Source organism: Drosophila melanogaster, chromosome 3R, assembly GCF_000001215.4.
Source record: "Drosophila melanogaster chromosome 3R".
Lineage (NCBI taxonomy): Eukaryota > Metazoa > Arthropoda > Insecta > Diptera > Drosophilidae > Drosophila > Drosophila melanogaster.
In genome coordinates, this window is record NT_033777.3 from 30121846 (window position 1) to 30134720 (window position 12875).

At 49.2% G+C, this 12875-nt stretch overlaps 5 protein-coding genes across 8 annotated transcripts; all 5 read right to left on the bottom strand.

Moving 5' to 3' along the window:
- Positions 1–177: 177 nt before the first annotated feature.
- On the bottom strand, positions 178–1418 carry CG45072 (uncharacterized protein). Its single transcript, NM_001300671.1, has 3 exons — positions 979–1418; positions 610–919; positions 178–549 (listed from the first exon to the last, which is right to left on the bottom strand). The coding sequence occupies exons 1-3, from the start codon at positions 1231–1233 to the stop codon at positions 209–211; spliced, it is 906 nt and encodes a 301-aa protein (NP_001287600.1). The 5' UTR covers positions 1234–1418; the 3' UTR covers positions 178–208.
- Positions 1419–1955: 537 nt separating this feature from the next.
- On the bottom strand, positions 1956–2890 carry CG45073 (uncharacterized protein; the record flags this gene model as incomplete). Its single annotated transcript, NM_001300672.1, has 3 exons — positions 1956–2124; positions 2183–2324; positions 2386–2890. 3 exons carry the CDS (start codon positions 2888–2890, stop codon positions 1956–1958), a joined length of 816 nt encoding a protein of 271 aa, NP_001287601.1.
- An 897-nt stretch (positions 2891–3787) lies between these two features.
- Positions 3788–7274, bottom strand: Ppi1 (Protein phosphatase 1c interacting protein 1). Of its 2 annotated transcripts, NM_170466.2 has the most exons (4): positions 6544–7274; positions 6321–6483; positions 6056–6254; positions 3788–6004 (listed from the first exon to the last, which is right to left on the bottom strand). In NM_170466.2, the coding sequence occupies exons 1-4, from the start codon at positions 7091–7093 to the stop codon at positions 3920–3922; spliced, it is 2997 nt and encodes a 998-aa protein (NP_733345.2). In that variant the 5' UTR covers positions 7094–7274; the 3' UTR covers positions 3788–3919. The 2 variants fall into 2 exon arrangements, with proteins under 2 accessions (NP_733345.2, NP_733346.1); NM_170467.2 differs by having other exon boundaries at positions 6056–6483.
- Positions 7275–7433: 159 nt separating this feature from the next.
- CG31029 (uncharacterized protein) lies at positions 7434–10550 on the bottom strand. Its single transcript, NM_170468.2, has 3 exons — positions 9935–10550; positions 8613–9872; positions 7434–8559 (listed from the first exon to the last, which is right to left on the bottom strand). Exons 1-3 carry the CDS (start codon positions 10366–10368, stop codon positions 7536–7538), a joined length of 2718 nt encoding a protein of 905 aa, NP_733347.1. The 5' UTR covers positions 10369–10550; the 3' UTR covers positions 7434–7535.
- Positions 10551–11135: 585 nt separating this feature from the next.
- Positions 11136–12754, bottom strand: Tpi (Triose phosphate isomerase). Of its 3 annotated transcripts, none has more exons than NM_176587.2 (3): positions 12434–12754; positions 11665–12249; positions 11136–11603 (listed from the first exon to the last, which is right to left on the bottom strand). In NM_176587.2, the coding sequence occupies exons 1-3, from the start codon at positions 12686–12688 to the stop codon at positions 11397–11399; spliced, it is 1047 nt and encodes a 348-aa protein (NP_788764.1). In that variant the 5' UTR covers positions 12689–12754; the 3' UTR covers positions 11136–11396. The 3 variants fall into 3 exon arrangements, with proteins under 3 accessions (NP_788764.1, NP_788765.1, NP_788766.1); NM_176588.2 differs by having other exon boundaries at positions 12406–12464; NM_176589.2 differs by having other exon boundaries at positions 11665–12464.
- Between the last annotated feature and the right edge of the window lie 121 nt (positions 12755–12875).

The following is a 12875-nucleotide window of genomic DNA, read 5'->3' on the forward strand; positions in this document are numbered from 1 at the left end:
TTTCCAGAATTTTAGGGGTTGAACACGAATTTACAATCAAATTCGCCGTGGATGTTTAATTCGCCCCGCCGCTTATCGGAGACACAAACCATGGACAGTGTGTATAAGCTGTAGAATGTATGTATAATGTAGAAATATTTGTAGATATACAAACATAATAAAGAATAAATATATTGTAGTTAATTGGTGCAATTAATAAAATAACACGCTATTTGAACTGTACATTGTTATGCAACAACTCCATGATCTGCTCTTCTGGAGCTACCCATTTGCATTCCGGATATTTGATGGCGCAGTGATGGGGCACATTTGACTTTCCTGCTTCGATGGCGTCTCGAAAAGCGGACTGATCCAACCAGGCCAGTAGCCAGGACCACTTGGTGGCTCCATCCAGCAGGTGCTCGAAGTCCGAAGCCTGACCCTTGCTTACTTTTTCACCTGCATTGTGGGTCAAAGTACATATAGATTTCAGCAGACAGACGGTCAGATCCACGTCGTTTTTGAGAAAGGTGCGCTCAATCATACCGAGAATGTTAGGAAGATTGGTAGCTAATAAAAAATAATAAAATTAGGATTGCTTCCCGAATGAGATTCGTTAGCTAAACATACCCACCCGATCTCCAGTTTCATTGCGGTAAATCAGCTTAAAGTTGTCAAGGATTCCAGGAAAACTTAAGTTATCATCAAAAAGTCCCCTTGCCGTGGCATTTGTAGAATTTTTAGGTGCTGGCGTAGAGGACGAACCCTCTTCCTCCGAAGACTTCGGTTTATGCGTAGAAGAATTACCGAAAATTGGATGTTGATCATCTCCAGTGATGGCCTCCAGTCCCAAACTCCGAATGAGGTGACCCACCAGGACTCCACCGGCCACCACGAGTCCGCAGCTAACAACAGCAGCGGAATTCACTACAACTAATGGCTGAGCGGAGGAGAAATGTTAATAAATGAAACATTTCTCTCTTCACAATGATTTTTTACCTTCGGTGGAGCATTCCGCTTTCGCTTGACAGGCACCTCGAGAAACGGCACCAGATAATCCAGACCCAAGGCTATGTGTTTTCCCACAGCATCGAAGGATATCAACTTGAATCCTTGTCCAGGATGAGGTCTTGATCCGTGCTGCTTGGCCAGCTTCTCTGGTCCTTCCTCCTGCTCCGATTCCTCTTCACCACTGGCGGCCCAAATGACGGCAAAGCTAGCCAGGAGGGCACATGTCAGGTACAATATCTTCATTTTTCCGCTGGGAGATCCGTCCGGGTGCGTAGTCGATGTACATTTGAATCAATTTCCCAGGTGGTGTCACCAACAGACTTCTCATCTACCACAACCGATTTGCTTGGCTGGATTAAATGTGCACTGAGGAAAAATATCCCATTTGAAATGGATTCATCAATTTATCAAGGTGTTTCACTACATGTAAAAAATATTAAGGTAGGAAATGCTGATTCTACATTGATTAGGTAGGTAAAGGTGAGTAGTTGCTGAGTACTTCGTATAATCATAATCTTTAAAGCTGGTGGCATAAAATGTTGTTCAGTGTAATTACCGCTTGGCTGGCTCTTAGTTGCTATAATTTTCGACTGTGACTCCAGTTGCCTCCCATGTCTTGGAATCAAAATGCAACAAAGTGGGCTGTGTGACATAACAGGTACGGAGGTGCGAAAACGATTAGCTCGAGGAAGTGTCGGCCAGATGAAAGCGGAAGATAGCATAGCTACCTTCTCTAATTGCCGGAGAAGTGGCAGAAATTAATCCAATTTTCCGGAATTTCCCTTACATAAGAAAGCAATGGCGTGAAGAAAAGCTGGTGTTATAGTTTTTATGGTTATTTTTATTGTATTAAAAAAGGTCTACCTTACAATAACTTAAGAATACTAATGTTTGAATCTCTTTTTTTAGGGTCAATAAATAAATAAATAAACAAGGTTTTTGGAACATTCAATATTACTATCCGACTATCCATTACTGAATTTGGGAACCTTTGGTATTCCCCAAGACTTCCAATTTAGCCGATTGGGCCATTTGCAACTTCGATATGTATGGCTACAAGTGCGACTACTTTTAGCTGATTGGATGGCATGGAAAACTGCGGTTCCATCGACGATGGAATGCAACCAGGCGGAGCTGGAAAGGGTAAATGGATTAACATATTGCTAAATTCGGAAATCAAATTCTTACTTACCTGGTCAAGATGTTCAGAGCCCTGGCATATCCGGATGATAGGTTTTGCTGCAGATACTGACAGATCATTCGCTGTACACATACGGACATGTCGATGTTGTGCTCCTCCAGGTGGGACTCTACCACATCAGTCAGCCGGCGCACTATTCCAGAAAAGCTATGTATAGTTGGACCCACTAAGAGATTTATACTGCATGGACTTACTGCTTCTGTCTGGATACGTTTTGTAGCCATATCCATTACCCAACGAGGTGATCACCAGTGGTGCTATAAGCAATCGAACTACACCAGCTATAATCGCTCCAGCGGCCACAACAACTGCTGTGTTCACTAGAGCACCAGTTCGCAGATTCAGTATGCTCTGGATAGCATCTCGAGCTAGGTTCATGCTCCTCTTCACAGGAACTTTGAGAAAGGGAACAATAAACTCCATTTCCACACTCACATCCTCACCGCTGGCATGGAAATGAAAGCCGCGACCCTCGCGATCCTGTCCAGCGTTTTCCTCCGCATCCAGATCAAGTTCCACGTCCATTCGTCCGCTTTGCTGGCGAGGTTCGAAGTCACGAAATCGAAGCATTCTGGCACTGGCATTGCCGTAAAAATCCCCATAGCTCAGATCGCTCCCACCAACACTTTCTCCGAAGAAACCCAGTTGTGAAAAGAGGGCCATTATACCCAGCACATGAAAGATCCGCACCAAGCACATGCTGTCGCTCCAGCGGCTGGAATTCGTCTGATTGTCACCCCGAAATTCGGAACTGGCTTTGTAAGCTCCATGGAGTCGGAGAATTACATGCCCCACGCTCCGGGAATCAAGATATGATATTCATTTAGTCGGAAAACCATAGCGTAAGACGGAGGCGCGTCTTCAACGCTTCGTGGGTTCAAATAGTAGGCGAATTCGCGATGTCAAATGGCCAACGATCGATTGGATAACGATAACTGATGCGTCGAGGATAAGAAAAGAAAGTATCAACAAGTTTGAATTCGAGCAGATGGTGCTTCTGGATAGAGCAGGTGCAACAGCCCACAACGACAGCGACGCACAGAAAAATGAATGTTCATTATAAAATCTTTCAGCATATATGTACCTATATGAAAAGCAGAAAATTAGTTATGTACATTTTTCTCAGTGCAATCGTAGGTAAACTCTCCTTATTAGAAAGACATTTGTGCAAGACTATGGCCCGGAAAATTTGCATATTCCGCGAAGTGAACTGGCTGAACGGGCTGCAGTTATGTCACTTGTAGAGCGACGAAGGTTGGGTAAACAGATCAAAATTGAGCAATAGCCCCCTTCGAATGGTAAATGCGTTAAAGTGTTAAGGTTAGATGAACAAACTAGCGTTGGAGTAATGACCTCGAGTAATCATAGAGAAGATATGATCTCTGGAATAATCATAGGTTGCTCATGGCTTTAATTCAGGTGGGTTAAGGTTTAAAGTAATTGTAGCACATATGATTAGTGGTTTGAGACTACATAGATAAACTAGCCTATTTTTCACGCGTGAAACGTATTATTCAGATGAATTAATTGCTATTTGATTAAATATTTAAAGTATTCACCTTAGGTTAGAACTATCATTAGGAAAACACATTAATTGTAATTTTGAGTTTATTAAAACTTATAATTTTAAGCGGTTGTTTACTTCAATCAGAACATGGCTAGGCTAAAATGTAAGTATGAGGATATGGGGCTGGGATGTAAATGCATAGGCGACCCGGATCAATGAAATCAGTTGATGGAAATGTCGGAGGAGTGGGGTCCGAGGGTGGGGTCGAACCGGACCATCTTCTTCGTTCTCCGCTTAACCCTTAACCGCTTCCGCTCATTGGCCATTTCCCGGGACCAGGGCTGCTGGCGCTGTGGAGCTGTGGGTGGATAGGCGGCTTGATCCAGGAGGCGCATGTGGTCGCCAGTCAGTGGAAGTTCCGAGTCGGTACTATAGCTGGGAGGATTACAAATCGGCCTTATCTCCCGGTCCTTAGTTTGGATGGTGGTATTATTGACTCGGCTGTAGACACAGGAATCCTGATGATCCTGTCCCGAGAAACCACCAGCAACGCGACCGGGGACCGGCTTCTTCTTCTTGGGCTTCTTTGGAATGTTCCTCATCTTGGGCGGCTTGGGCTCCTCCTGGATTACGCCCTTTCCATAGATCCAATTGAATGGCTTCTCTCGCTCACCCATCACACAGCTCTCGTACTGGACTGTGGCGTCGGGCATATGGGGATATAGGCTCGGATTGACCCAGTCACTCTCGTTGTACTGCGTCTCGGTGTGCTTCACATGGGAGCTCTTCAGTCGCTCTGGACGCATTAAGCCCGCCGGCGGAGTGACCCCGAAGTCGAACTCATCCTCGCTGTCGGAGGTGTCCGTTAGAACGAGCTCATCCTCGCAGGAATCTATCTTCCGGCGCTCGCACTCCCTCCGCACATGGTACAGCAGCCGCTTTTTGTCCACGAAACTGCGGCAGTAGCAGTTCATCAGCGGTTTGTGGCAAGAGCACTTGCTGAATCCCATTCCCTTGAGGCAGCGCTTCAAATCGCGAATTTCCTTCAGCAGCGGATTCTTGACGATCCGAAACTGAACGGGCTTCATTCTCACGTAGGGATTGGCGGAGCGAGCGAGCGTCTTGGCATCCTTGAGAGGACGCAGGGTAATGGTGTACACATCGTTCTTCTTTTCAATGTGCAGCGTGGGCACCTGCACCAAATCCTCCGCCTTCTCACCCGGTGGAGACATCGGCGACATCTTATGCTTGTAGTATGACATGTACTTCGACACGGGCACGTTATCCACGGGAAAGTCCTTAAGGAAGTAACTCATTAGACCGCGAATGGAACGTCGAATGGCTCCGGGTCGCCAGCCAGGCTTGTTGGCTAGTGGATGAGCGGTCCACAACCAACCCATGTGGCTGGGAACTTTTTTGTCTGCATCCGGGATGGCTACATTTGCCTTGGGCCTCTCCGTGGGGCGATACATTGAGTAGTACCTCGACTTATAGGGACGTTTGACCTTCGGGCGACGCTTCTTCATCTTCCGCGGTGTTTCGCAGGCATCCTCCACAGGGTCCGTCTTGCCAGCCTTTGTCCTTTCCGGCGATGCAGGACGATTTTTGCTCTTTTTGTGCGACTTAGCAAGGGCACAGGCCTCCGCGCAGATGTCCTGGATCTTCTGGTTCTCATCCGCGGCTTTAACATTGAACAGATCTCTCAGCTCCGTAAACACCTTGGCCAAGTCTTGCGGCTGAGCTGAACCTTCTTGAGCAGTGGGATTTTTGGTGGCCGACTGGGTGGCTTTGGTGTTGGACTCGCGAATGCTGCGCCTCAGAAGCTGGTAGTCCTTCACAATTGCTTCAAAGGCTTCCGAGGTGGGTTCTGGAACACCATGTTCTTCATTCGCCGAACAGCCTTCGACCGATCCCATATCAAAGCTGAGATTCTCCACAGGATTTTCCAGATGGTCCAGCAGAATCTGTTGGGCAGTGGCCTGCTCGTCGTAGGGTCGCTCCTTGAACTCCGGCACTGGTTTATAGCCACAGCAAGGACAAGCGGCCACCTTGGGTAACCAGGAGACATCCTCGCCGCAAAGGACGCAGGATCGGGTGTTGCTGATGTGCATCTGTCGCAGTCTTGGCGAGGAATGCTTCTGGCACAAGCGGTTCGCATTTCCCTCACCTAGAACGTTCTTTTGGCAGGAGGAGAACTGAGTGGCAGGACCCGCCGGGGGCTCGAAGGTCACACAATCGTCGTCCACGTTGGGACAGGAGTACACGGGATAGGGACCCGCCATGTCGATCAGGCGAGGTGGGGAATCCTAAGGGAAACCATTTAGAAATAATCAGGTGCAATGGTTTTCTTGTTTCACCTGACATTGAAAAGAATCCTGCGCCCTATCCTCACTGCAAGGAGGGGAATCCTGCGCTACCTCCGTATCACTGGGCATGAAACCCACACACGGATCAATGGAAGAGGTGGACATGAAGGAGAGGTCCTGGAGATCCACATTCATGTTCGGAAAACACCCCCGCTCCTGGCCGCCCGCCAATCGTCCATCGACCGCATCTCTATTGAAGTTCAGGTGCTATCGCATTCAGGCTGCTCGAGGATCAGGTCCTGGTGGCGTTACTTACTCTTTGAGGGTCTGGCAGCGCATCTGCATGGCGAAGCGGATGTTCATAATGCCGACGGTGCATCCCTTGCAGGTTAGCTCCACATTCGCATCGTGCACAATCTCGTCAAAATCGTTGATCATGCGACTGACCACCGCCGCGGGTGGAAAATAGCAGCCTCGTGCTGGAGAGGATTATGTGAGTGATTTGCTTATGTATCGGACTTCCTCGTCTGCACACTTACCGATCTCCTTGCGCAGATAGACCACGGATATGTTTATGCCTTCGGCCAGCTGCCTCTGCAGGCACTCGGCTTCCATCTGGAATGTCTTGTCCGGATTCAGTGGAAGACAGTTGACATTGATGCTGCTGGAACCAAGGCAGATCTTGCACCCGCGGCACACGTTTGCCTTAATCTGCAGCTTATCCTGGCATTCGAAGTCCCTACCGGGCATGTTGAGCTTCTGAACGATCAGTTTGGCGGCAAAGCAGCGCATGTAGTCCCTGTTGGGCTTGCCCTTCTGGCCGGGAGCCGGGCACCTGGGCTGGTATACCTCTTCCCGGTTTCGAACCGGACAGGAGGAGCAACAGCACGCGCCCTTACCCTTCTTGTCCTTCTCCTGGGCATTACCCTTCTCCTGGTACGTGGAGCAGTGCATGTAGTCCGCTTTGCAGCTGCCCAATCGGGTGCTGACCAATCCGCGGTTCTTGTAGTAGGCATCCCAGTTCATTAGCTCTTCCACCGGCTTCTCCTTCTTCTCCACCGGCTCTGGCTTGCACTCGTACTTCTCCATCCTGGCCGGTTAGCAATCGATATAGGGTCGTCCACGAGTCTAAAATTTTTCTTGCACAAATAATTTTAAAAAAGCGCACGGGCTACGTCACGAGAATTCACATAAAAGTAAGCAATTTATAGATAACTTGAGCCTGAAGCGATCGACCTGAACTATCAATAGAGAATGAGCTGTGTTCAAGAATCGGACTGTAATGACCAGGTGAAGTAGAACTCACGGCATCCTGGGTTACATAGAACCACATTGGCATAGAATGACATACCAACACATTGTTTTAATAAATCTATGACTATGACTATGTTATTCAATTCATGCCAAAAGGGATAAAACCAATTCATTTATGTGGAATTCTTGGAATGCCGAAACCGTCATTTATTTAAAATGTAAAGGCTATGTATACTTGTGATTGCTAACATCAATGCATTTGGACTCCGCCACCATGTCAGTTAGACTTGTGCCAAGGTCTGTTTAGTGGGGTTGGATCGAACCTCCGGGGATCATCGTAGCCACCGACATTGCGGAAGGGAAGCTGCTTGCGTGGCTTCTTCTTGGGCGGATTTCGCAGGCGCGGCTTCGGTGGATCCGCGTGAACGTCGCCCTTTCCGTAGATCCATGGGAACATCTTCTTTCGCTCGCCCATCACGCATCCGCCGTATTGGACGAGCATGTTGGCCGGATGCGGGTACATGGTGGGAGCGGCCCAGTCGTGATCCACGTACTGGGTCTCCACGTGCGCTCTGTCCGGCTGTCGCACCCGTTCGGGCTTTATGACTCCCGCCGGAGGAGTAACCCCAAACTCGTACTCCCGATCGCTGTCATCATCGTCGCTGTTTGGGGAGTACACGAAGGTATCCGAGTTGTTTGGCCAACCACGCTGGCGACACTCGTTCTCCACCTCGTACTGAATTCGCTTCTTCTCAATGTGACTCCGGCAAAAGCAACTGGCCACCGGCCGGCGACAAGTGCAGGGGGCAAATCCCTTGTCCTGAAGATTCACTCTCATCTGGCGGAGTCCTGCTGCCATGGGATCCTTGGTAATACGAAAGACAACGGGCTTCATATCCGCATAAGGGTTGGCACTGGAGGCCAGGGCCTTGGGATCCTTTAATGGACGCAAGGTGATGATGTACTCATCTCCCTTCCGACTTATGTGCAGCGTTGGATGCTGCACTAGTGGCTCCTCCAGCTCCTCGACCCTGCGGCACTTTTTGTGTCGGTAGTGGTAACGCGAAAGGCAAATATTATCCGCAGGAAAGTCCTTTAGAAAGTAGGACATTAGTTGTCGGATGGGTCGAGAAATGGCTCCTGGGCGCCACGACTTGTGGCGCGCCATCTCGCTTTTGGTCCACATCCAACCCATGTGACAGGGAATCCTGCTGTAGCCCGTATGCTTGCTGCCCGAAATGCAGTCCAGATGCCCGATACGGGAGTCTTTGGATACCGTCTTCAGCTTCAAGAAGGTGTAGCTGCAAGATGAGAGTCTAATCTATCTGAACGCAATGTAGGTTTCATATCTCACCATCGGGACTTTTTGTGGTGGGTGCGCTCCTTCTTTATCCGCATTTTGGCTGGCTTGGGATAGGCCTTGTCAATCTCGTCCAGTGTCTTCTGCAGCGCCTTCCTGGCCTTCCTGCGGGCCTTGGCCGACTTGGTGTTACGGCAGGCTGCATCGCACTCCTTCCTCAGCTCCTCGGCCACCACGTCCGCCTCGTTGGCTCCCTTCTTCTTGCCGAACATATTCCGCATCTCCGTGAAGATGGAGATCAGTTGGGTACGACGAAGTGATTCGTCCGAGTTGGCTTGGTTCACCTTCTTGCTTTCCGGTTGTGATTTGCTTGGAGCTTGCGGATAAGCCTGTGGGAGTGGCTCAATCTTGCACTCATTTTCCTTAAAAAAGTTGTCGCAGAGCTTCCGGATGCGGCATCGAGTGCAGGGTTTCCCGCCCAAGCAGCCACATTGCTGCGGAACATTGGGATCATCCTTGTTCTTGTCGCCCATGGCTTCATCATCACCTTTGGACGGGTCCAGTTCACAGGTCTCCTTGCGCAGGCAGTCCCTTAGCAATTGCTGGGCAGTTGCCGTAAGATCGTAGGGCTGCTCGCTGGGCTGTATGTCCTCGAAGGTTTTGTAGCCACAGTAGGGACAGGCGGAGATCTTGGGCAGCCAACTGATGTCCGAACGGCAGAGCTGGCAGAGATTCGGTGGCTTGTAGGCCTCCTGTGTTAAAACAGGCTCTTTTACAGGACAGGTGCCCATGAGTCTTCGACGAGCAGCCCGCTCCATGGAGGCAGTCAAGGATATGGCCTTTCTCTTTCTAGGAGGCTTTTCCGCTGTGAACTCATTGGTGTCACAGGAGGAAGTATCTGTGCTGGAACTCGGCTGCTTGCACTTGCAATGCCAACGACGGGACTTTTCGTGTGTGTCTGGAGGACTGGGTACTTTTATCTCGTCTAGACCCAGTTCATCGACGAGCTTCTTCAGAGCGGCCTTTTCTCTCTTTTTCTCCGTGCCAACATCCGGAGGTAATTGCATTCCTTTCAGGAAACACCCACATCTGGCAAAGGCACCGCCTTTGTTATCCTGATCCTCCTGATTCTGACTTGCGGCGTGTGGACATTGGAAGGGTGCTCCCGCGTGCGACATCAGGCGCTCATCCGTGATGCAGCTGTTCGTTGCACACTTTCCGGAGCGTCCCAGGGTGAAGATAATATCCTTTTTGTTGATCGAATGATCCACAGGCTTGCACACGTCATAGCAGCCAAAGGGAATCAAGCCGTGGCTAGAGAGGATTGTGATTTAATAGGAATACTACATTTCCCCTATCTGGTTAACACCACTTACTTTATATCCGGTGAAGCGGAGCTGATCTTTAGGAGTAGCTCCACCTCACCCACTCGGTCGTTCTTAGGCCCTTTGGTCAGTTGAACTGTAACACTCTGGGTAACCGAAAAGCTGGGGTCTGTCAGCTGGCGCAGGATTGAAGATTCCAGCGTGGCGTTGCCCGATCCTATGAGCTCGTCGTTCTCTTTGAGAGTGACGCCTACGCCCTTGGATGTCAATGCTCCTATTAGCTCACAGGGACTGCTGGTAAAGCCACCCAATGCCTCTGTGGGAAACTGATCCACGAATATGCGTTCCATGGACAGCTCCTCAAAGTCCTCGAACAATCGAACCGAGTAGACGGGCCTCCCACCCGCACTGAAACTGGCGGACTTGCGGGGAATCGGCAAACTGGAGTTCACAAGGATAACGTCAAAGACATAGTACTGCGTCATGTTGATCTTCTAGGGAAACTATCGCTAAAACCAAGTTAAAATTTTCTTTACTCTCTAAAGATTTGGCTAAAAACTTATTTAATTTGTTCTGATATAAAACTCCAGTCTGAATAAAATCGATGTGTTCAGGATCAGAAATGACAATAAAAAGCTCAAAAACGGAGAACTAGAGCTTGTCAAATCGATAATGTATCTAAGGCCACTTGGGTTCAAGAATTCTCAGCCTGTTCATGTTTTGAGAAAAACTGAATAATATTTTGTTGATTTACTAACCATAAATTACTTACTAAGCTAAATAACTTATCAGCTACAAAGAAATTGCCTTGTTTAGCTCCATATTTGCCAAACTTTGTGCACAATCTTCGAACACTTCGATTAGAAATGAACTCTGAGTATAAGTATAAAGTATAATAAGTACAAACTGTTTTCCTTTCTTATCTCAAGTTAAGCTATCTTATGATGCATTGCTTCTTCTTGAAGGCTTTTATGCAAGATATTGTCAAAAACATGATGCAAATGATTTGATTCACTTGTTAGGTAAGTGAATACAATGATTGCCTCGATTACTCAGTTGGAACTCATATTCCAAATATTTGCCATTTCGCATGCTTATCAGAAATTAAGTAATAACTTGTTCGGTTTAAGGTCCGCAGAGGTGACACATATATGTACATATGTGCACACAACTTTGGACACCTTGTCGTTCAACCAATCGCTCTAAAAATAGCTGAAATAGTCTTGCAAAAAATAAGACACCTGTTTGGTTTGGTATATAAGTAAATGAGTAGCGCATAATTATTGCCTGAATAATTTAAGATTTACACAATGGACTACTATACGTTCAACAACAAGGATGTGAGTAGCATTCTCGCAAGGTAACTATGAATTTGGAACTGCACTTGGTGGTGACAACAACTAGGTGTGTGCGTAATGCATTCGCGCGCAGGAGTATGGAGTCCTGCCCTCCAGTGCCTCCTTCGCGGGCAGTTCGCTGGCCGAAAGCGATCTGATGCTTGAGATCGCGTTGCTTACTGCCGGGCGTTGATGATGTCCACGAACTCGGGCTTCAGGGAGGCGCCTCCGACCAGGAAGCCATCTATGTCGGGCTTCTTGGCCAGCTCCTTGGCGTTGGCGGCGGTCACGGATCCACCGTACTGGATGCGCAGGCTGGCGGACACCTCCTTGGAGATGTTGTCGCTCAGCCACTGGCGCAGGAAGGCGTGGACCTCTTGAGCCTGCAATTGGGAAGGGAAAATATCAGTTCTGGAAGAGATTAGCCTCTGCGGGCGACCTTACCTGATCGGGTGTGGCGGTCTGGCCGGTGCCAATGGCCCAGACGGGCTCGTAGGCCACCACCACGTTCTTCCAGTCCTTGATCTTCTGGGCGTAGGCGCACATTTGGCGGGCCACCACCTCGTTGGTCTTGCCGGCCTCGCGCTCCTCCAGGGTCTCACCAATGCAGGCGATGACCTTGAGGCCCTCGGCCAGGGCGTGCTCGGCCTTCTCGGCGATCAGGGCGTCCGATTCGCCGAAGATGGCGCGACGCTCCGAGTGTCCCAGGATCACCCAGTCGGCGCCGATGTCCTTCAGCATCGCAGGGGAGATCTCGCCGGTGAATGCGCCCTTGGCCACCTTGTAGGCATTCTGGCCGGCCAGACCCAGCTCGCAGGGCAGCAGGTTGCGGGCGTACATCAGGTAGATGGCCGGGCAGCCGATGACCACCTCCGTGTTGGGGTCGAGGGCGGCCGAGCTCAGGGTCTTGGCGATCTCGGCGATGGACTTCTGGTCGCCGTTCATCTTCCAGTTGCCTCCCACGCAGAACTTTCGGCTCATGTTGTTGCTGTTGCTGTCGGTGCAATCGGTGCTGAAATTGGCGTAGAACTGCGGATCGGGGGACAAAACAAGGGGACTGCTATTAGAGTGTTTGGAACTGATAATTTCAAGTGGGTAACTCGATGACTGGAGGCTCGCCGTCGACTTTTCCACTCAGATTTTTCCCAGATTCGAGATTAATCCCGGCACAGAGCACACACCCACCTCGAAGTTCGTCTGCTTATGTACTAACCTTCTTTTGACCTTCGTAAGTCTTCCACTGGCACTTGAAAAGCTTTGGGAAAACAGCTGTGAATTTGCCCAGCAGAGCTTCCGAAACGACGGCTTTTAGTACCTCCGCCGTAACACCACCCACAGTGGGTCGGTTCTGGTCCATGGTGGGGATGGTGTGGTGGTTCCGATGATACGGGAATCGCTGGAGAAGCGTTACTGATGCAATGCACTGGATACCGTTCCTGTTCAGATCATTGAGTACTCCAGGCGGCATTTCTATTGTGGTTACAATAGTAAGTAAGGAGTAGTAAAAGTTATTCTGAAATTATATAAACGGCTTGTTGGGGTTTTAAAAATGTTGCCGGTTTTAGATTTAGCAGTGACTCCAACCATCTGATGGGGAACTTTGAGCAAGTGAGCTCCAATAGTTTTGGCGTCGCTTCCAAAAAGCTCTGGAAAAG